Raw genomic sequence first — 22,990 nt, 5'->3', positions numbered from 1 at the left:
GGAATTAAAGTAATCTCGAAGATTTTCATTTTAATAAAAGTCACAGTATTTCACTGGAGAAGGTAACACAGTGGGTGGTCCACCAAAGAGGGTAGGCACAGCTAACACAACAGACTCGCCCCAGGAACAGTGCTGGGCTTCGAAAGCCAATTTGATATATCTGTCAAAACAGGCATTTACAATTTCCTATATATTACATGGTGCAACTGAGCCAAAAAAACAAACAAAAGAACTTTTCTAACATCGTAAGCCCCACAAAATGACTTGTTTCACTATCAGGATTTGATCCATTCAGAGAAAGAAAACAAAACAGATCTTCTAAGTTTCAACTTCAAAGTGCTGACAGTTCATTGACGATAAAGTGCAGTACATAGCAACATTAATAACTAATGCTGTATCGATCCATGACTTCAAGTTGAGTCAGAGATTTGGGATATGTCTTTGACTGTTTCTTCAAGAGCTCTTTAGTTTTGATTGTACATGTTGTCCATAATAACTGTGGTAATGTGTCTTGGGCTGAGGACAAATTCAAGTGTTTCTTAATGTAGGGGAAACAAGTGGTGAGATGAAACATATTTCAAATGTTTTCTATAAATGTACTGTGATTATTTAAATAATTGTCATTTTCAAAAATCTGTGTTTAAAGGTTTATTACTCTGCATGTTTACACCTGCAATTTTTCACTGTAATGTTTTGGGGAGCGTGTGCAAACAGGATAGAGAACAATTGTGAACTAATGTTTTGGTGCCGAAGATGAGCAAAAAACCAAAAGTTTGATTCGCTAGTCTTGAAATTTAGACTTGAATCATTTATTTATTTCCTAGTTTAGGTAAAGAAGAACACATCTGCACAGCACTCGTTCTTATTTTATCCTCCTTAACATTTCTGTCTTTGACACTGACCACGAAATTGCCGTGTGCCTTGTTTGGATGTTCAGCCTTTAAAATGAGGCACTTTAAATGAGTGAATCAGGCACTGTGAAATGTAATTCCAGATTTTTAATTCCCTTTTAGATTTGACTTAATGATGGATTGGCTGGATCTGTAGTTGCCATAGAAACATGACATACAGCTGTGATATCATGTGTAACCAATAGGAGCTGTGCTCCACTGTGTCTTTTTTTTAATAAAACACCTGTTTGATATTTTGTGTTTGAAGTGTTGACATTTATAATATATATATATATATATATATATATATATATATATATATAAATAATGGCATTAAATGCATTTTTCTATTATTACAAACAAATGTTTAATGGCATTTTAAGTTAGACATTTTAAATATTGTCTCCTTGGCATAAGTTGATGTGAGGTCCAAACTCAGCCGACCTTACTGCGATGACTCGACAATAATAATGATATAATAGCAACAATACAAGGCAGATGTTAAGAAAATTGTTTACATAACTTAGAATCATAATTTAACCTATATCAACCTCAACATAGGTATTTTATTATGTAAAATGCATCTTAAAATCCAACTCGTCAGTGGAGGTGGGAAACACTGAGTACATTTACATGCACTATGATATTCCATTATTGTTCCTTAATATGACAATATTTTGAATTTAATGTGGGTCATGTTAACGGTGTATTTTATTTGGATATGCCTTTTTCAGCATGTAGTATTTTTAGATTGAGACGTGGGATATGCTGATGTTATTCAGACTGTAATAGCATTATTTGGACATGTATTATAGCGCACTCAGACTATGCGTCTCAATTGGGTTTTTTTATTGCAGATTGTGACAGATGTCTCATATCTGCTCTGTGTGTTGTCATGGATACACTGTATACAAACCAACTCACCAGCAGTTTGCAGGCTGGTGTAAAGAAACATGCCCAAAAGAAAAGTTCTGGTTGAAAGAAGACACAAACCTATTTTTAAAAATTACTGAAGACTTGGATATTAACTGCTTTTTGGAAATGCCAGAATATCACAACACTGACCTCTGTGAGGTCCAACAAGCCTGCCACCCTTAGGAAACTGAATAAAACATTTTTTGATGCAAAAAAGCAAGACGTTTTTTTCATTAGGGTGTGATAAACGACATGTTAGGGCATGCTAAATGAAGCCAATGCGAAAGTGTCAAAACCTGCAGTTCCTCTACTGGCCACTTGAGGCTGGCTCCAAGAGCAAGTCCATCCCCATAGACCCACACGTTTAAAAACAACAACTTGAAGGCAGAGATTAACATGTTTACAGCCTGGTACCAAAACTATTTTTCTGTAGAATTAATGATTGATTAATCGTTATTTGGGGGAAAAAAACGTTGCTTATTTCAAACAATACCAAATTTGTTTTATTAAAGCTCACTGAAACATATTACATACATTTTGACAGCATTTTATAGCCTATCTATTAAATTTCACATGTTCGATTAAATGCTCAATGACCGATTAATCGAGCATCGATTATCTGTTATCATCCCTTTAGACTATATGGAATATTGCCACGTAAACAGCTTAGTAGGAATATTGTCTTTTTCGGAATAAGGGGAAAAAAAGGAATATTTTGTGCATGTAAAAGTACTCATGAACTTGTCATCCTGTGAGCAATGGCAGGACACTTGGCACGTTCTCCACGGTCTCAACAACCCCACACAGCTGTTAAGACATCACTGCTCAGTTACACATTCATCCATACGAGACGATAAAAGACTGTAAGTGTCTGCTGGAGTCAATTCTGCTATCAACTGGCTGTTAACTCTACATATTTAGATTTCCAGCAGCCAAACTTCTCAAAATGGTCATAAAGTTAAAAAAAAAAAAAAAAGAAAAGAAAAAAGCGAGAAAGTGTTAAACCACAGTTTTTGAGATCATTCATCACCCATACACACTGCGGTGACTTTTCCATCCAATGTACATATGTGTGTTTTCTCTCTTCATATAGGAGCTGATACATTCAAAGTGCTTTAAACAAGAGCCAATTCAAATATCAGAACCTTCTTACATCTATATGAGTCTGTTGCTAAAATCTTGACAAAAATGTACCAAATTTTTGATTGTTTTATTGCTTAACTGAGAAAAACAAGCTGATAAGACTTACTTATTAATACCTAACATCAAAAATACTGTCCTTCACTTCATTATCATTTTGTAATGATTTCTGGGGTGCATAGTTACTTGAGATGCTGAAAGGACCATGTACGAAACCTACAATATCAAACTTTGGGCCAGTGTGGCGGCGATTGTATTGTGATTTAAAATTCATTTTGAGAATCATGTTTCAAATTATTAACATCCAAGATGCTTCCATGAAATCTGATGCTACATTTTCTCCAATACAAAGTGAGAAGACATCGATGTACATGAGTTGTGTTGCATATTAAACAAACTGCTTATTTTCATTCATTAAACTTAAGACGACCCTCCACAGTCAGTCCATATACTCTTTTTTGTGCGTTTAAAGATAAAGTAAGTTACAACAAAAACATTTCAGTAAAAAGGGAGGGAAGGTGAAGGATGGAGGGATTCTGGTTTAAAAGATGAGAGTGAGAAGGAAAGAGGGATGCTGGAAGATTGAAAGAGAAGTGGAAGGAGCACTGGAGAGGCAAACCGAGGAGAGGGCTGTTCCTGCTCCTGGATTTTCCCACGTTTGGATTCTTTCAAGCTCAGGGAGGATGGGAGGTTTGGGTTGTGTTTGAGCAGGATGATCAACTTCCCCCAGGGCTTCCTAACAGGAACCTATCAGGAAAATTAGGAAGACACACATTGTTGTGATAGACCAACTACAAATGAGCAATGTTGCACATGACCATTTAAAGTTACCAGGGTGTTACAGACAAAATAACAAAACAGAACTTTCAGATTTGGGGTGTTTATCTGCCAATTCGTGTTATGGAAAAAGAAGAAAGCCGTGTGTGTTTTGGGAGCATGCACGTGGCCAGAGAAGTGTTTATGCAGACTATTGCGATGTCACACTGAAGTTTGACCTATTTGCTATGAAATATCCTCGTGGACATTTGTGTGAAATTCTGTCATAGTTAGCTTAGTTAGTTATCACCAGGAACATTATAATCAGATCATTGTTGTGTCCAAGTGGACGTTTGTGCCAAATATGAGATTATTCCGTCAATGTCTTTTTGAGATATTGCATTCATGAGAATGAGACAGATGCAAGGTCGTAGTGACCGTGACCTTTGACCACCAAATTCTATTTACGTCATTGTTAAGTCTAAGTGGACATTTGTGCCAAATCTTTAGAAACTCCCTCAAGCCCTTCTTGCCATATTGCATTTATGAGAATGAAACTGACACTAGATCACAATGACCTTGACCTAGAAAATAAAATCAGTTCATCGTTTTGAGTCCAAGTGGACATTTGTGCCAAATTTAATGAAATTCCATTTAAGTGTTCTTGACATAACAAGAACAATAGGTAGACAGACGTAAGGTTACAGTGACATTAGAAAATCTAAATTAAATCAGTTCAAGTGAGTCCAACTGGACGTTTGTGCAAAATCTGACCACCAAAAGCTAATGCTTTCAGTGTTTTGTCTAACTAAACATTTGTGCCAAATGTATAGAAATTTCCTCAGGGTGTTCCTGACATATCGAAAATGGTTTGGATGGACAGACGGACAAACCAAAAACATCATGACTCCAGCAAGGGCTATTGCCGATGTGGAGGCATAAAAATCTTGAAGGTAAAATCTATCAAAAGGGATACATTGGAATTTCACATTTGAGTATTTTTAATACCCTCCAGCATGTTTTCTGATTCTTACCACTCTCCTCTTGCCCGAACCGCCTCGCTCCTCACCAGCCTCTTCTTGTCGTCCAGCGGCTTGGCCAGAGCTCGCAGCACCCGGGCCCTAATTGGCATGACCTGAAAAAGTAAAAGACAAAGAAATATTACATCAGTGAGCAGTCTGATGCAGATTTTCTTCCACTGCCATGACAAAAAGTAATACAAAGCAATAATTTCAACATAGAGGACAAATATGCAGTGTTTCAATGGGCCAGGTAGAGCACTATTTTCTATGGTGGCCCTATTGAATAATAATATTCTCCTGGGAAAATCATAACTTCAGCAGCTTTAAACTGATTATATAATCTACACAACACGTTAGATTCTTCCTCACTTTGCACAGTCAATAATTTCTTCTGAAATGTCTTTCCCACTTGCATGGAGGTTTTCAGACATTTTTGATTCAAACTCTATTCGACATAATTTCAGCCTGCTGGTTTCCATGAAGGTAGAGAAAGATCGCGGGAAGTAAATGAAGAAACGTACACAATGGTAAAACGTCACACATATTAGAGCTGCTTTTCATTGCCAACTACCGAAAATAAATTTGCCATAATGTTAATTTACATGGAAGATTATCCAAAGAAGACTTCTGCAACAATGTCAATACACACAAAAAATTGCATGATTTTTCAAAAAATGTTTGATTTTTGAATGTTGATTTTTACTAATTCCGTGACTTTTTCAGTCCTGAGGTAAAATTTCCATGATTTTACAGGTTTTCCATGACGGCTGGAACCCTCTATTGAGAATTTTTTAAGGAACATTCTGGATTCCCCTCTGTAAAAAAAAAAGTTTTTTTTAAAAACAGATTTTTACTCAAATGTAGGCCAAGAGGACTCTTAATACAAAATTTAGGGAAACGTGACAAGGTTCTCAAATATCTAAAACAAACAATTCTGAGTTTTACCTCATGTTCGGGAAAGCGGGAAACTGCATGAATGCACCGCAATGAGACGATCCTTACATCCTGCAAGAAACAAACACAACCCTGGTTAGAGCTCTGGCTCATTAACAATTTTGACTGTCAGGATCAGAACAGAAAACACTCCGAGGTGTGAAGTCTCACTCACCATGGCAGGACTGGAGGTGAGGGCCAGCAACCTGCTGACCAAAGCCTCCAGCTGCTGGATGAGTGCAGGTGGGGGGTCGATGAGGACGGGCTCCAGACAGGACAGGGTGGACAGCTGGACGCCAAGGTCAGGACACGACAAGGCCTCCAACAGCAGAAACAGAAGCTGGACAGGGACAAAAGCTTCACATTTATGCTGATAATTATCTGGATTTTCAAAGTTGTTTGATTAAGCGGCAGGTGGCCACTGGTTTCAGTAATTGAAGAATTATTTTAAAATGAACTTGACTGCAGCAGTTTGCTCCTTACTCACCGCTGGTAGTTCAGTGACTTGAACCTGCTTGGGCAGTTTATTGACGATGTTGGACAGAGCCTTCAGGTAGTTGGGCTTCTTCTCTGTAGAAGAGACACAGACAAATAAAGTTATTGCAATACTTAAGCAGAAACACCTGCTTGCAGGCGAAGAAGTCCAAAACCTCAAAAACAGCAAGTCATCTGGAAAGTTATTTGTTCTTACATATTGTAAACATTGCACACTGAGTTTGTTGGCATGATCAAGCATCTATTTAACCCAAGGTGAGAATATTTTTTCCTACAAGAATCCTGCAATTTCTCTTTAGAATTGCAGCTAAAAACTGTAAAACATAATGTTCATATTCCATTTGGGTCTTGCTAATTAACCAGTCACCTAAACCGTACTGTTACCTCGTACCTTGCGGCGCAGCGTTGAAGCCCTCGACCAACTTGGCTTTATTCTCGCTGAAGAAGCGCTGGCGGTACATGATGCGGACATCAGCGTGGCAGCCGCGGTTAAGGATGTCGGCAGAGTCGCTCATCAGCAGCGAAAATCCGTCTGCAGCCATCGGACCCAGATCAGTGACATCGAGCAGAGAGAAGAGCTGCAAACATACACAGCAGGACGAAAAATTAAAAGTTAAAAATTCCAAATGGAAAGAATAAATGTTATAAATCAAAAGGTGAATATTTAATAAAGCTTTATTAAGGTTGCATGTGTGTGTTCCTGTTTTTACCTTGTCAGTCAGTGTTGTGAACAGAGGGTGGTAACGGAGAAGCAGAGCCTTGGCAACCTGGAAACATGAGACACTTTATTGCACTCACTGCTTCTTATATTAACATCCAATTCTGAATTTATCAGTGAAATTGATTTGCTGATCGACATTTAATAGTAAAGTACGTGAAATAAGGCTTAAGGAGCAATTCAGTGGCGCCTAGTAGTAAGGATTGCATTTTGCAACCAGCTGAAACGTCTCCTGGTTAGAATTCCAGTATTGTTCAGGTTTTTACCGGGAGCTGAATTATCCACAGAAGTCTCCAAAACAAACAGACCAGGTGATTAAAATTGGTGAAAACACCCGAAAAAGCAGTTTCACATACAAATAAGTGTTTCCCTTATGGTGTTTGGCATGTCGGAGACGAGCGGCTGGTCACTGCTTGCAGGGGGTCACCTTTTGTTTCTGATAACTTGGGATCCAGCTCATTTACATCATCAATATGTGCATGTGGTGCAGGTGTGTTGGTGGAGGTGATAGAAGAAGGCTGAGTGTGTGTGACAGCCATGGCGATGTCTCCACTGCAAACTGTGCATAAAGTCAGGTTCACTGCAGCAATTTTACGCATTATAACTATGTGAAAACTATATGAAAAGCCGTAATTGGCAATATTTATTGGTATTAGAAGATATTATTTAACACCGTCAACGCTTTGTTTTGCAATTATTTAATGCTATTTAAAGTGTGAATTTTAACGTCTGCGGTGCACTTCACAGCTGACCACGGGTGTCAGCTTAGAATTATTACAATCACAAGCACAAATACAACAGCTGCACTGACTGTTTATGACAAAGCAGATCCATTAATAAATTTTAATATTTGGCAAAATTGAATGTAAGAGGCGGCATCACATGTAAAATGATTCCTCTCAATTTTAATTTCTACAATGAACATGGTGATCTCCGCAGATGAAGATTATATTATAGCTGATGAATTTAATCAACTAATCCTTCAACTCCAAAGACGTAGCAGGATCTAGGACAAATTTTAATTTCATTTTTTTAAACATAAATCTACCTTGTACGTTATATTCCATTTCTGCCAATATATCCCTGAATCCTACACGCTGGATCTTTAAACCTTTGTGTATCTTCACATACCAAATATCTTCATTTTTGTCAAAATTATTCTAGCAGAGAGAAATAATGATGCAAACAATTGTGTGACTCTTACCCAGATCATGAGGGTGAAGGCCTGAGTGCGCACAGATGAAGACGCAGTGTCCATCTCAGCACACACTCTCTTCATGGTGCTCTGAATGAGGCTGTCCAGAGAATCACCTGAAGAAGAATGCAAACCATTACAACTGATTTCAGCTGACAAAAATAGGCTCTCAGTTTTTGGTACAAGGACTGTAAAAATGCAAACTGACCCTGCGGTCTCTTATTAACCAGACTAGCAAAGCACTTTGCAGCCGAGGTGTATGAGAACGGGTGGCTGCAGGTGCAGCTCATCTCCTCCAGCTCTGACAGCAGCTGATCTATCTGAGGCACCTCCACCTGCATGACACACACCACACCCAGAATACGCCTTCAGTTGGAGAAACAACTAACAATTAAAAACAGAGTTAAGTGTTCAAGTTGAGACTCACGCTGCGAGGTAATGAACACACACATCCCATGAGCAGACAAACCATCTGAGACTGGCTCCATGAGTCCCCCTGCTGCTTCTGAGGACACACAACATGCATCGCTGACATTAAAAAAATGCTGCAAATCTAAAGAAAATCAACCCCTAAATTAATACTGGAAAATAAAAATAATACAAGTAATAATTCTGCAATACAGTTGCACCTTCTTCAGTGAATTTAAAAAAAAAAAAATTTTTAATCTAACTGTTAATGAATCCACAGTGAGGCCGTGATAAAGAATTTGTAGTGTTAAGCAAAATACGAATGTTTAAATAACAGCCCTAGAATACCTGCAGCCACTCATATACACACATCCGTATACATACAAACCTTGAGCAGCCGGATGTGTGAAGGGAACGAGTTGTCGGGCAAAAATGAAACGTCACCTTCCAGGAAGAGAGACACAGCCCTCGACGCCGTCTCTCCTGCCAACCTGTAAAACATCAAAGACAGGGAAAGGAAGCCAAGCAAACCTCATGACAAAAATGCTCTTTACAGTGCTTTGTTAGAAAAAAATCAGAGAGGCTGACAAGATAAGACAAGGTGTGAGACAGACAGGAACTAGTAGTGTCTTAGTTTTTTTCTGATTTAAATTTAAAAATAAAAAATAAAATAAACATCATGTAAATGCAAATTGTTCTAATCTGAATACAGTTTCACAACTACAACATGAGTGTAAGAACAATGAACTGTGTTTAGAAAAGCAAAGCAGGTGATCAGCTAGTATACCACTAAGATCACTCTGAACAAAGACATGAAATACAGAGGTATCACAATGCGTTGAAAAAAAACCCAAACTAAGTTTGTACTGACGTTGGCTGCAGTCTGGAGCAGGAAGTACTGATGACAGGCACGATGGCAGACAGAACCACGTCCTCCAGAAGAGGACTACCACGACCAGGTGACGCCTCACCTACACAACAGGAAGTACACAATGTTTGAATGTCAGCTACAATAATTCTTTGTTTTAATTATTTCTTTTATTGGGTGGACACGATTTTGAAAACAATACATTTCATTTTCAGTATGTTACATAATCATTGTTCAAAATAATCCGATTTCGTGACCTAATTATGTTTAAGGTACCATCCACATATACACCATAGTCATATACAGTCATCACATTAGACACTGTGTCCCCACTCACACAAATTTATACATACTTATTATGCACATACACACAGACACAACGAACACACAACCCTGCCTGATCCCCACCCACAGACATGTACATCCTTATACACAAAGGGACACACACACGCAAACACACACAAATGCAGACGCATGATAAACAAGACAGGATGAATTTTCTGCATGGGTTCCTTAGAGTTTATGGCTGCAGCTACAATAATTCATCTTCTTAATTTTTGTGTTCTTCAAATAGGTGTAAAGAGGAGCTGCTCACCCTGCAGTGCTGCCTGGAGCGCCAGAGACAGCAGGCGCGGGATGATGACATCATGGAAGCATCGTCCCGTCTCCTCGGTGTCCTGAACCTGCTCCGCTATTCTCTGAAGGCTGCGACATGCCAACACCACCTCCCCCACTGAGAAACCAACACTGCCTGAAAAAAAAAAAAAAACAAGAAATGACAATATTCACGGGAAACGTCTTATTTGATTCTTTCTCAGGTCATTAGACAGTCCACAAGACAATTCCAGTGATTTTAAACACATATCACTGCATGCAAAGACAGATATTGGTCATTTGACACAAACACAATGCAGATGGGAAATCTGAAATGTCAGCTAGCTGTACTGACACTCACATTTCAGAAATTGCAGGGTACTGTTACTGTATCATAGCTCTCATCCTGTTTAACATCTTTTTGTGTTTGGAGTAAAGAAATAATATGAAGCTCATCTAGACGAGTTTTCTTTGTGTGGTCCATACAGCTCAAAAAGTCTGCTTTAGTTAACGTGTGTTTTCTAATCTAATGTTGTTGTTGTGTGATCGGTTTATTTTTAATGCCGACTTCCACCAATCAAGTAAGAAAATCCATCTTTCCAGACAGGTTACCTGTGTGTGCTGAGCTGAGGACCTCCAAGAGGACAGGGGTGCTCTCCTGGACAACACTGGGCTGGGTGGACACTGCAGCCAGAGCAGACAAACACCGCTGGCGCAGTGCATGATGGGAATGCTGGTCAGAAGCTACGCTGTTGTTGTCTTGAACCATGGGCTCTGAGCGGAGGAGATGGAGAGAAAAAGGTTTGTAGAGTATATTAATAATGAGCCCGCTGACCTTATGTTTAATGGCAAATAGGATGAATTGTTTTAAATTTTTTTGTCATTTTCAAAGATAAGAAAACATAATTTCAAGACGAAGGAAGAACACACCTAAAAGATAATATGAAAATGTATTAATTAAACAAATATATCATTCTTGAGTCAAAGTGGACGTAATGCTAAATTTGAAGAAATTCCCTCAAGGCCTTCTTGAGATATCGTGTTCAGAAGAATTTGACTGATGCACAGACAACCCCAAAACATAATGCCTCCAGCCTCGGCATTGCTGCGGGGGCAAAAAAAAAAAGTATAGATATCAATTTAGTAACAAATAATTCAATGTGCACCTTCACAAGGATTACACCAAAAGAGTAACCTTGTATTTGGGACAAAGAGAGCAGCTGTACAGTAAATAACTTTCCTCTGAGTCACATTTTTCACACAAAGATAGACCTCTGGAAGCACAATGAACTATTTCATGTCTTGAAATTTTTGTGGTTGGATTAGTTTGTAGAGAGATTTATGTTCACTTCAAAATTAAAACAACATTTTTGCTTATTAGTGTCAAAACTACTAAATAAATTCACTGTTGGTGAGAAAAACAACATGGAGAAATCCAATGGGAGGTACTTTTTAAGTATTGTGAAATCCAAATATTAGTATCTGTAGTGTTTTTATTCATTTTTTTTGTGTGTGCTTTTCCCTCACCAGAAAAGATCTCTGTCTTTAGTCTTGGGATCAGTTTAGCGATAAAGGCTGCTGGGTGCAGTGATGCTAAAGCTCCAGCACATTCCACCACAGCAAGACTGAAGGCAGAAACAGCATAAAGACACAAAGAGATATCATTTCTGATTAGTTCAACTGCATGACCAACAAATATTTACTCAGTATGAGTGTCAGGGCAACTGAGGTAAACAGAGAAGTGAGAACACATGAATAAAAGGATGACAGAGGAGAGACAGGTGGAAGTATGTTGAACACTAGCTGACCTGACTTGAGTGTCCTCCTCTGTCAGCAGCAATCTGGTCAGGTGATCTACAGCCAGCTCGATATCAGAGTCCAACAGCAGGCCTGAGAGGGACAGCAGATTTAGAACATCTGAAAAAGTCCTGACCAAATCTGACTCTGCTGTGAAGATGTTATTGCATCTCACCTGGTTGTTGTGCGAGTGAGGTAAGTACAGAGGTGGCTGTGATCTGCAGGCTGCCGTTAGTCTCTGTCAAAGCTGAAAACACCACGCTGCACAGAGACGGACGGAAGACCAAAAGCACACCCTCTTCTAATGCGGAGAGACGAAACACAGACAGAAAAAACAGAAACCGATGAGTTAAAACCTGAAAGCTAGGCTCCATGGTTCTGCATAAACAGCACCTAAACACAGTTACAATCATTTAAAAAAAACAAAAAGATCATCATCACTTTTTGAAGTTCCTTAATGACGAACTAACAGCATAAACATACACGTCATTGCACATCTGGAAATCTCATGATTAAATGTCAAGAGAAGCATGCTTTTCATTCTTATCATTGCATGGGGGGTTTTAGTTTACGTTCAAACACAAACACCACAGTCTAAGCCTGTCATGAAACTAATGAGCTGTAAAGCCCATGAGTTTTAGATATAAAGACTGTATCCGACTGCCATTCAAAAAAGACATAGATTAGAGCGATAGCTGTGGATTTTTGAAGTGGGGCTGTATGAGATACTTATGTATAGTCAGTGTATTTCATACAGTAGCTGACAGAAACAGACAGAGTGCACCCAACAGCTCAGCATTACAAAGCTGTATAAAGGGGTTGACACCTCTTTATAAAACACCATCGAAACAATACAATATACACTAAGTGTATTCTGTATTGAAACGTGAAATTTGGTTTCAGTCGGATCGTGTAACAGACGCTAACAGCACTTTCTGACCCCAAAAAGCTGGCTTGCGGCAGATGAGAAACGTAGTTCCAAAGAAAAAAGCTGTGTGACGACAAGGTAAAGTGGTGAAAATACTCTAAATATAGCGTCGACTTAGACTAATGTTGATCTTTTGGCTAAAGTACATTTAAATATCAACCCCTAAGAGGTGCATACCCCTTCTGTTTCTGCAAATAGGGAGCGCACCATACCTTTGCAACCCTACACATGAGCGGCCTAAAGTGAGACGGCAATAAACAGCACTTACCGCTCTCTGACGACTGGCTGGTTTTCACTGACTGGATAAATCGCTGCATCACCTCCAGTAATGTTCGTCTGTGGGAACACTGCACAAAGAGAAGGATTCAAGTTTTCCGGTTTTTAAAAAGTGCTACTGATATCATGACATACTATGTTAAATTCTGACTTTAGGGTCAATAACTATCCCTTAACATCGAGGGAGGCCTGTGTGACGTCTAGGAGCATGCGGAGAACACCTAGTTCAGTCAAGGTCCAATTGAGGTGTTGATGATTTCGCAAGACAAAATAGCTTGACTTCCGATCAAATTATCTGGGTGTGTTAGTCCGACTTCGAAAACTCAGTTTAGTAAGGTTTTGGTCATGCTAACATGTTTATATGTATTTATAAAGTCCAGTTTTTGTCAGACAATTATTCAACTTTTTCTAAAACATGCTGACTGTATATTTAAATGGAGTCAGGTGGGTTTGGTAATATAAGTTCGGAGCTCTTTGTGGTTAAAAAGAAAAGGATCTGACTCCTTAATGAAAAGGTCTATATCTGTAGGGATCTTTTTTCATACATTGTCAGACCTACAGAATAATAATCTGAGCCTTTCAGTGGCAAAAACAACCACTTTTAATGGAAATAAATTGACAGTGCGCATATGCCCCATATAGTTATATTGCAGTCTGTTTGGCAGCTGCCAGCTGCAGCACTCTCGCTCAATACTGGACCAGTTTCTAAAAGTGGTGTTGCCATTAATCACTTAGACAAAAACATGGAAAATGGGGTCCATGGGTTAAAAACACCAAATTTCACCTAAGAGTCAGTATTTCTCATTTACCTGTGCTCTGCTGTTGTACTGCTCGACGAGCGAAGGCATGACCGCGGCTGTTATGATGTGGCTCGCCCTGTTGGAGGCGCTGCAGGCGGCCTGTAGCAGCTTGGCGCTGGGCCACACGAGCTTCAGGTCTGGCTCACACAGGTGATGTTTGCAGTCTGGAACAACATCACATTTTAAGTAAAACAAGAGCACGAACAAATGACTTGTTCCACATACTATATATATTTCTCATGTTTCATCAGCTAGTTTTTTATTAAAAATGAGATTTAAAAAAAACAAAAAAAAAACAGCAGCTCCTGTATTCAGTCATTTAAAATCACTGTTTTTCTCAAAGGAGTCTGGCTTTGTAGAAACAACATGATGGCTTAAGTTTCCTGCCTGACATTAAAGTAAAGCATGTGACAACAAAAAATCTGAACTATCCCTTTAAGAGTAGCAAACAATGAAATATTCTGGTTTCATTAATGAGTTTGCGTGTTTCACATGCTGTTTCACTGGCATTTCCACCCTTAAAATACATCTTTCAATTTTTTGGGGATGTAAAAGAACTTTATAAAGCATTGCATATATCTGTTGGAGTTTCAACAATTTCAGATTAAAATAATGATGATTCTATTGGCCCGTAGAAATCAACTAATACTAGTCTGTGATATTGGTTGCTGAGTTCCACTCATTTGAGGCGAACATTGTGTCTTGTACCCTGTTAACATGATGTGTTCACTGTATGAGCAGTTCCTTGAAATTAAAGGCCTGAACAGTCACTGTGGTTCAGCTTCCTGCCCATCTATTTGAGCAGTGCTCCGCTGCAGTAAACCCTCCCATTACCACAGTTCTGACAGTTCCATCTGCACGCCCTCTCTTACCGCCTTACAGTCACTCCACCTGCATCAGCACAATTAGCTATTCAACAAGTGTTTTCAAGGTTTGATGTTTTTGTGTTTTCAGACTGGAGTTTTAATAAAACTGACTGTAATTTTCGTTTGACAAGTTTTAGAAACTCCAGGACCAAATGTATCTTTGTGCATTTCACAACATTTCACCTTTGAGAACAAGATCCAGGAAGGTGCTGAGTGAGTCTTCAGAGTCTGAGTTGAGGACTGAGCGAGACAGACAGGAAGTGAGTGCGGTGAGAGCAGCCAGGCCGGCAGACTCGATCTTTTCACTCGCTGTCTGAAACACCTGCAGGGAAACAACGAGAGGGGAATATTTTACATTAGTTTGTTCTTCAGATTCACTGAGAGGTGATCAACCTAACAGTGCATTGACTTTGGACTAAACTGTTAGATGGTAACAAATTTCTCTGGTGAATTTATATAATTTCATCAAATGTTTTTCAAGCGTCTGGAGGATGAGGAATTTGTACAAGAACACAAGAAAATCCTTAATATCAGCTTTGATCCAGACTTTGCTTCGTTTTTATTGATCTTAACAACATGAGAAACTGTATATGTTTCTTTATTCCCATAATGCATTGATTTTTGCATAATTTCCTTTAGATGCGATCAATTACTTGCTCAATTCTGAGGAATTAACCATCAGTTCTATTGTAAGAAGACTGTGACTTCATGGTATTGTTTACAACTGGAAAAACAACAAATTAAAAGACTAAACACAGCACAGTCTGAAGAAAATATTCCAAACTTGGTGGATGTGAACGTAGCATGTAGTGAACACTACAGTGTGAAAAAATGTTTTTATTCATAGCACCTAGAATGTCATCTTCACAAAAAAACTAGGGCTGTCAGCGTTAACATGTTAATCGTGATGCGACTGTGACGAAAGAGATGCGACCATGTCATGCTGTGTTCTCAGTCAGGGGGCCAAATAAATAATGTCTAGTTTATGCTAATCTCATGCAGTTTTTTAATGTAATTTCATTCCTCATCAAGACAATCTGGTAAAAACTGCTTTGCCCTGTCAACATGTACTTCATGACTGTTTTGAAATGCAAAATAATGGGATAGAAAACATTCAATAAACAAAAAAAAATCGCATTAATCGCATGGAAATTAATTACGATTTTAAAAATGAATCGCTTGACAGCCCTATGAAGAAAACAACAATATTGTTTAATTATTTCCTTACAAAGCTGAGACACCACATACACATATCAAATCAATCAAAATCACAAGTAAAATAGTAATAGTAATAGTAAAATATTTTTTTTGTATCTCAAACAAACCTCTCTGCGCAGCGACGCCCACAGTCCCTCGAGGAATTCCGCCAAATCCTTATGTTCATATTGAGACACACAAGCAGTCTGAAAAATAAAGTGTGGTGAGATAAGAAACCAGGCATCGCTCCTGAGCAGCTCCACTGTAGCTGTAATGAGTGACTGTGTTGCTTCAAAGACAATCAACTGTGTATCATCCATATTTCTTCTATCTTCTAGCATATTTTAGAAGATAGAGATTTACCAGAGTCTGCAGCGAGTCCAGCTTTGCACTCTGAACATCTGAGTCCAGTTTCTCAATGATGAGAGGTAACAGAAACTGAAAGAGTGAAGTAATAAACAGCAAATTAACTCCCTTTAGGCCCAGAAAGAGGGTCACAAGACCTCCACTGCACCAACAAGCAAAATGTAAATGTTCATCGATTGTCTTACCTCAGCAAACTTAGGTGTCCCAGTAAGGACGTCCCTTAGCATCTGTATGAGCTCCTCTCTGGTGATGCCATGTGGGTCGCTGGGAGGCTGATGTAGGTGATGTGTATCGGACAGAAGAGGGTGAGCCAAGAAGAGATAACACACAAAATAAGAAAATTAACCTCCACATGTTCACAGATGTAATGACTCAGTCAGAAACAAGAGGCTCTGCAGTTAGAAAAGCTGAGATATCTCATTCACAAGGTCACAGTGACCGTGACCTTTATGCACAAAAATCTAAACGGTACATCAATGAGTCCAAGTGGATGTTTGCGCCAAACTTAAGCAAACTCCCTCATGGCCTCCTTGAGATTTTGTGTTCATAAGAATAAGATGAACGCAAGGTCACAGACGTACAGACGTACTTGAAAAAACCCTGAAAACATATTCGGGGTTTCTGTTGAATTTTAGTCAACAAGGATTTTCTGTGGTTGACTGCAGCCCTTGTTGTGACACACAAGATCCAATCCAAACACTCCTCTGTATGTTAACACTGGTAATGTATATTCAATGACTTATATTTTACATGTATACTGTCTATATTCCAATAACTGTCAGGTTTTCTATTACCTTATCAGTCTAAAATATATCGGGTTGGTATTTATCAAATAACTAAATTGTAGTAAAGCATTGATGTGAATTTAAAGATTAGTTTGATAATTCATGTAAAATGAACTGTGTAAAAAGAAGTGTTTCTGGGTTTCCAAAGAGAGTTTCTCAGATTTTTCCACGAGACTTTTCCATGTTGAAAGGTATGCAATCCCAGAGATACATTTATGCACACAGCCTGAACTTTAAGCATCATAATTTGTATAGATGATACACTACTTACAGCTTTGCTTTTTTGTCAGGTTTCATCTACTGACATATTTCAGGCCATGCTACTACAGTTTGTTTCATTATCACCTGGTGAGACAATGTTGCGATCCTTATGTCACACAAAACCCAACATCATATTAGCAGCATTGTGGCAAAGTGCAGAGAGTCAACAGAGGATCACAGAGCTGTGATCCTCTGTGAGGTAGAGACTGGAAATATGAGTGAGCAGATGACGAGGCAGACACTGTATTGTTGTTTTGTACAGATTGAGCCTGAGGTCACAGGAAGTCGTTGATGACAATTCTGTCTGCTTTCGTCAGCTCTCAGGCAAAAGCAGCTGAGTAAACAGGGACTTACGGGGTTGAAGTCGATGGGGAAATAGCAGGACGTCACTTCGAACAGCTCCTCTGTGAATTTACCTGAGACGACAGACAGGAAATTAACGGGAGGCGAAAGAGTCATACTTAAAGTGTGCAATGGACTGAGAAAAAGACAAAGAAAGTGAAGAGAGATGCTGTATGTGTGTTTGTGCACGTGTATGCATTCTCACCTAGATCATAACCTCTGAGGATGATGTCTCTGGCAATCTGGAAGGCTAACAGCAGGTTGCGAGGATCCCTCTCTCCATCCATTGATTGGACAAAACCAAACACAAAGTCCGCTCCCAAACCTTTCAGTTCTGTGGAAAAGTCAAACAGGAATCACAATTTTGTTTAAGTTCTGCAAGACAGCAATTTAGCACGTTTGGAGAATGGGGACGCGAACGTCAAGTTGGAGAAATTACACGACATACCTTTTCCTGAAAACATGATTTCAAGTTTCAAGTTGTTAGGATGAATTTGATCTAAACTTAATCGCAACAAATGATTCATTTTATTAGATGAAATTGAGAAAAAAAAACTAGTGAATCTATGACCAGCAAATATTTGGCCTTAGAGGATTTATCAGCTGCCAAGAGGTTTAAAGGGACAGTTCACCCCAAAATCAAAAATACATATTTTTCCTCTCCTCTGTAATTTTTCAAACCTGTTCAATATTAAGAGCCAGACTGGACCGACGGGACTAGACTATTGCCACACCGCAAAATCGGAGCTCTCTCTCCACACTGAATATGTTAGAGATGAACTTTTGTCACATCATGTAAACAAACCCTGTAAGTATTAGCTGTGCTCCAGATTAGACCAGAGACCTTACTATTTAAAAGAGTGGTGAGTAACCTTCTTGTCATCTTCCTTTGAGCAACGAGTAGCCTAAAAACAGAAACAGGCCATCTGACAAAAGCTCAGTTCAACATGATGCACCGCGTCTTCTGCAGCCTGTTAGGACACCTGTTTTGCCTGCTTCTAATCCAAAATGTCACCATGCTGTTGCAGATTTAGTTTTCTTGAGAGACTAACTCTGCCATGTCTCCTGTCATCAGCCCAAAAAACAAATGAACTTTTCATGAAAACAAACATGAGATGCGCAGCTCTGCCCCTCCTCCCTCTACTGTAATTTGATCTCCTTCAAATTGCTGTGCTCCCCTCACAACCAGACACTTAGACAGTAGTGGCTCCTTTAGTCTAAACATAACATTATCATCATCCCATTGTTATGTTTCTGATCACTAATGCAATACAAGTTAGATTTAGCACCGTGACACCGTCAGCACAGGTTGCTGAGTTAGGCTACTTTTTAATTTGCCAGAACGTGGCAAAATGACAAATGTCAGTTCAGCCGCTTTGCATAAAATCAAACTGGTTTAAGCTCGTACATTTGACAGGACAAACCGGAAATCGACCCAACTCTATGTTACAGCTCAGCTGGGAAGGACGCCGTTAATGCCTCTCGTCTATGAGTAGACACACATTTTTTTCTGCATAGTCAAATGGTTAGCGGGTGTAGTTTTTCAAATGTAATTTTTGCCACTTTGAGCACATCAAGTGTCATTTACTTATTGTAGAGAAGGCAGGCATCTCTACGGCCGTAGTCTTCAACACTCGGCAACTCACACCAAAACAATCATGATTGATAAATGGCATTACAGGTAAGAGGAAATATACGCAATACAGAGCCAGTATGAGACAGTGAACGGCCCATTTAATTTTCTTGTAAATCAAGTTTTATTTTATAAATGGATACACAGTAAAAACATTATTGAAGCACTCTTAACAGTGTTACTGAGAAGGTGAGGTCACACTGCCATTCTACATGCTTGTGTGTTTCTGGCAGCCACGCACAAACACTTCATTGTCATCCTTCTATTTGCTTCCTATACAATACGTCTATGCAAAAACATGCATTGCAGGCAAATTATCCAGCTGCCAAACAAAGCAGAAGAAGGTGTGAGTACTATTTCCTCTGGAGAGAGTTAGTGTCAGCAATAACCAGATTAGTCAGCCAACTGCTGAGATTTTTGACTTCCAAAACTCACGCCTTACAGTTCGAAATCACCTACATCTTCACCAGAGACGTTTTCTTTCAGCAGAGCTCTCGCAGTCACAGTGAGAAGCTGTTTGTGCATTTCTTTACTAATCTGCCAAACAAAGTGCCGTCTCTTACCGGCTTCTCTGGTCTCCATGAGGTTGATGAGCATGTTGTAGACGCAGGCTCTCTCTGCCAGCATCAAAGACTGCAAAACAAACACACTCTATGAGCTTTTTTACCCACAATTCCCACATTTAACAACAGTTTAGATGAGTCAAGTTTACTTGGAAAGCATGCTTAATAAAAGAGGAAGTGGTTCACAGACATGGAACAGCATCATCCCACACTCCAAGCAGTATGGTGAAATATTGTATGGGTGTGTGTTTGCATACCTCGAGATACAAGAGAGAAAAATATTCACTGCTGTTGTGCATTTCAAAAAGCAGCAGATGAATATTAGACTCGTTTGCTACTTCACCGAGGATTTTCCTGTTGATCGGTTGCATTTGATCCACATAACTCAATTAAAAAACGATTGTAGTGCAATTTTGTACCTGTTAGATTAAACCTAAATCCACTCTTGTATAAATCCCCCTTTCAAAACTCTCCATGTTTTCTTAAATATCAGACATCCTGACATGTGAATTTTAACGTAAAATGTTGCTTGCTAGAATTTTATTTTAACTCTGTGTGAAGTCTCACCTGAACATGAACATCCTGGAACAAAGACCTCAGCATGGACACAGCTGAGCCGGGAGGCAGCACTGTACATTTTGTCTGGAAAAAAAAAAGTAAGGCGCACACTATTTCCACTCCATTATTTCCACTAACACATCTGGAACTCCTCAAAATGATTCTAAAGCCTGCCGAGCAGCAACTGTCTTGCAAACTTGGCAGTCATTTAATATTTGATGGATTTTTAGGAACAACAACATCAGAAACATCCTGCTGGAGGAAGACACTCACCAGCGCTCTGAGCCCCTGTAAAACAGGCGGGATGATGACGTAATGGTCCTTTAGGCGGTTTTCATAAAAGGCAAGGAGCACTTCCACTGGGAACAACAGAGACAGGAAGATAAATATCACTCTTTACACAAATATACAGTTATTTTGATACATTTGCTTGCTTTAACATATTCTTTATATCAACCAACAAAGCACTGAGATGAAATTTTTAGAGGTCAGTCGATATTGGTTTTTCAGGGCTGATTCTTACTAGTACTTAATGAAAGTATGACTGATATTTGGAACAGATATGCATTTACAATAAAAAAATGAAGATATTTCTGTCAATTCAGAATTTGGAATACAACAAACTCCAACACAAAACTTTGTTTAAATGCCTTTAGCAAATGTTGAATCAAAACTGAAACTTTCCACATCCTATACAGCAAGTTCCTTGCAACTTTTTTATAAAGTTCAGTGAAAAATTTTAATAAAAATAAATGAATAAATAAATACAGCTCCTTCAGGTTTTACAAAGCAAAAGATCCTCCCATGCTGACACTTTCTTTGCATGTATTGCAGACTGCCTTCTCTGGTGCTGGTTGAGTGTAACACGTATACTTTTTCATTTATTAACTTTATCAGCGATCACTGAAATATCATCCGCTAAATATTTGCCCTGCTAATCAGCCGGGCCAATAATATGTTGATCCCTAGATAATATGCACCAAAACAACTTGTCTGTATTGTTTGTAGTACCTACACAACAAACAAGAAGAGAGTGGGACATATTTATACATAATATAAGAAAAGACATATACCTTCTCTCTCTGTAAGACCTCCATAGCATTCGTGTAAAACTTCAGAGAGAAGCTGTACTCCTCTGGCTCGAGTGTGAGGCTGAGAGCTGGTCAGACTCAGTCTGTCACATAGAAGGAAAAGAAAATGCTAATTACTATTACATATATACATAAGTGCCACCAAGTTTAATTTATGCCATGCAATAGATAACTCCACAATATAGTGTGTACATTTTTACAATTTATGGTTTACACACTTAAATGTATTAACCCCTTGAAACCTGGGTCAGTATCAGTTTTCTTTTGCTACATTTAATCAGCTCTAACAAGCTATTTGACTCCTTGAAACCTAACCATATTGGTAGGGGGGAAAGAGGCAATAAGCAACTTGGTAAGGAATGTCTTGCAAGCTACAAGAAATTAACAAAAGGTGCCAAAAAATTACCTAAAAGCTAGTCTTAAAAAAAAGGGGGGGTATTTAAAAAATATTTGAAAAATAGGGGAAAGTCCTAAGAATTACATTTATCATTGTAGCAATTTTATATTTCAAATATTGTTACAGAAATATTGAAGAAATAATATAATAAATACATTTTTATTAGCACTTCTACTAGGTCATTTTCATGTTTGTTGTACAGGTTTGTTTGCTTTGTTTCAAGTGATTTTCTTGTAACCTGTTCACTATTTCTTTGCTAATATTTTGCCCATTTCTTTTTCGCCCCATGTTTTTCAAAGAATCTAGCCACTTTGCTTACATTTCAAAGGGTTAACGTTTTTTTGCATCCATACCTCCCTAGTTTAACGCATACTAAAATCAAATTAAAGCAGATAAAGAAAAAACCAATTATATTACAGTGAAGGCTTTTTTATATTGTTTATCTTATTGCAGTAATATCAGACAAAAATGTTGATAGCTTACCCCAGAGCTTCCGCCAGCTGCAGTATTGTAAACTGTCCATCTTTGATAGCTGAACAGAGACAAGTTCAGTGAAATGTAGCAAAGCAAATGTAAAATAAGAAAACAGACATAACTACACCGCGGTATAACCAAGTTATCTCTAGTAGTTAACTACAGTGTAACTAGCGACAATACTGGAGTTCAAAGGTCCTGAGTTCATTGACAGGATGCTCATTCAGACAAAACACAGCAGCTAGCAAGCAGCATGCGGTGAATACCACACCGGACTAGCATCAAAATTCACATTACCGTCGCATGACAGTACAATTAAACGCCAAAGACACATTCCATGTGTGTATTTGTTGTGACCAAATGAGCAGACGAGTGTCACAGGCGGTGTGTTTTAGCATCATGAGGCTGTAACCCCACACAGGATGTTGTGGCGCTAACTTAGCTAACAATCATGCCGTGTTGCGCATCCTCAAAGCGGCACCTCAGCAGCTTCAGCGGAGGGTTTTTCGCAACAACTTGTTTTAGAAATGTGATAAAGACTAATGTACCTTTTGCTGTATCTTTGGCCTTGCTGTCCTGCAGTCCCGAGACAAATTCCTCCACCAGAGACAGCAGCAGGATACTGTCCGCAGCCATCGTGCCCCTGGAACGGAGACTGCGCATGCGTGAAAAGTTAGTTGTGAAACGCAAATGTGAATAATTTTCCAAAAACTTTTGTAATG

At 38.9% G+C, this 22,990-nt stretch overlaps 1 protein-coding gene across 2 annotated transcripts; it reads right to left on the bottom strand.

The window, feature by feature from the left end:
- Positions 1-983: 983 nt before the first annotated feature.
- Positions 984-22,938, bottom strand: mms19 (MMS19 homolog, cytosolic iron-sulfur assembly component). Of its 2 annotated transcripts, none has more exons than XM_088070346.1 (31): positions 22,817-22,938; positions 22,278-22,326; positions 21,380-21,480; positions 20,580-20,665; positions 20,316-20,390; positions 19,749-19,818; positions 17,758-17,886; positions 17,565-17,626; positions 16,350-16,436; positions 16,162-16,236; positions 15,927-16,004; positions 14,785-14,923; positions 13,745-13,899; positions 12,928-13,006; positions 11,907-12,029; positions 11,743-11,824; positions 11,462-11,559; positions 10,547-10,708; positions 9,936-10,091; positions 9,344-9,443; positions 8,861-8,963; positions 8,492-8,569; positions 8,273-8,399; positions 8,074-8,180; positions 6,862-6,918; positions 6,543-6,729; positions 6,144-6,226; positions 5,832-5,996; positions 5,669-5,728; positions 4,736-4,836; positions 984-3,692 (listed from the first exon to the last, which is right to left on the bottom strand). In XM_088070346.1, the coding sequence occupies exons 1-31, from the start codon at positions 22,929-22,931 to the stop codon at positions 3,662-3,664; spliced, it is 3,120 nt and encodes a 1,039-aa protein (XP_087926472.1). In that variant the 5' UTR covers positions 22,932-22,938; the 3' UTR covers positions 984-3,661. The 2 variants fall into 2 exon arrangements, with proteins under 2 accessions (XP_087926472.1, XP_042363392.2); XM_042507458.2 differs by having other exon boundaries at positions 11,907-12,032; positions 22,817-22,927.
- Positions 22,939-22,990: the final 52 nt, after the last annotated feature.

Source organism: Plectropomus leopardus, chromosome 19 (assembly GCF_026936395.1).
Source record: "Plectropomus leopardus strain MGB_pleo_1.0 chromosome 19, ASM2693639v1, whole genome shotgun sequence".
NCBI classification, from domain to species: domain Eukaryota; kingdom Metazoa; phylum Chordata; class Actinopteri; order Perciformes; family Serranidae; genus Plectropomus; species Plectropomus leopardus.
This window is presented reverse-complemented; position numbering and strand designations above follow the sequence as displayed.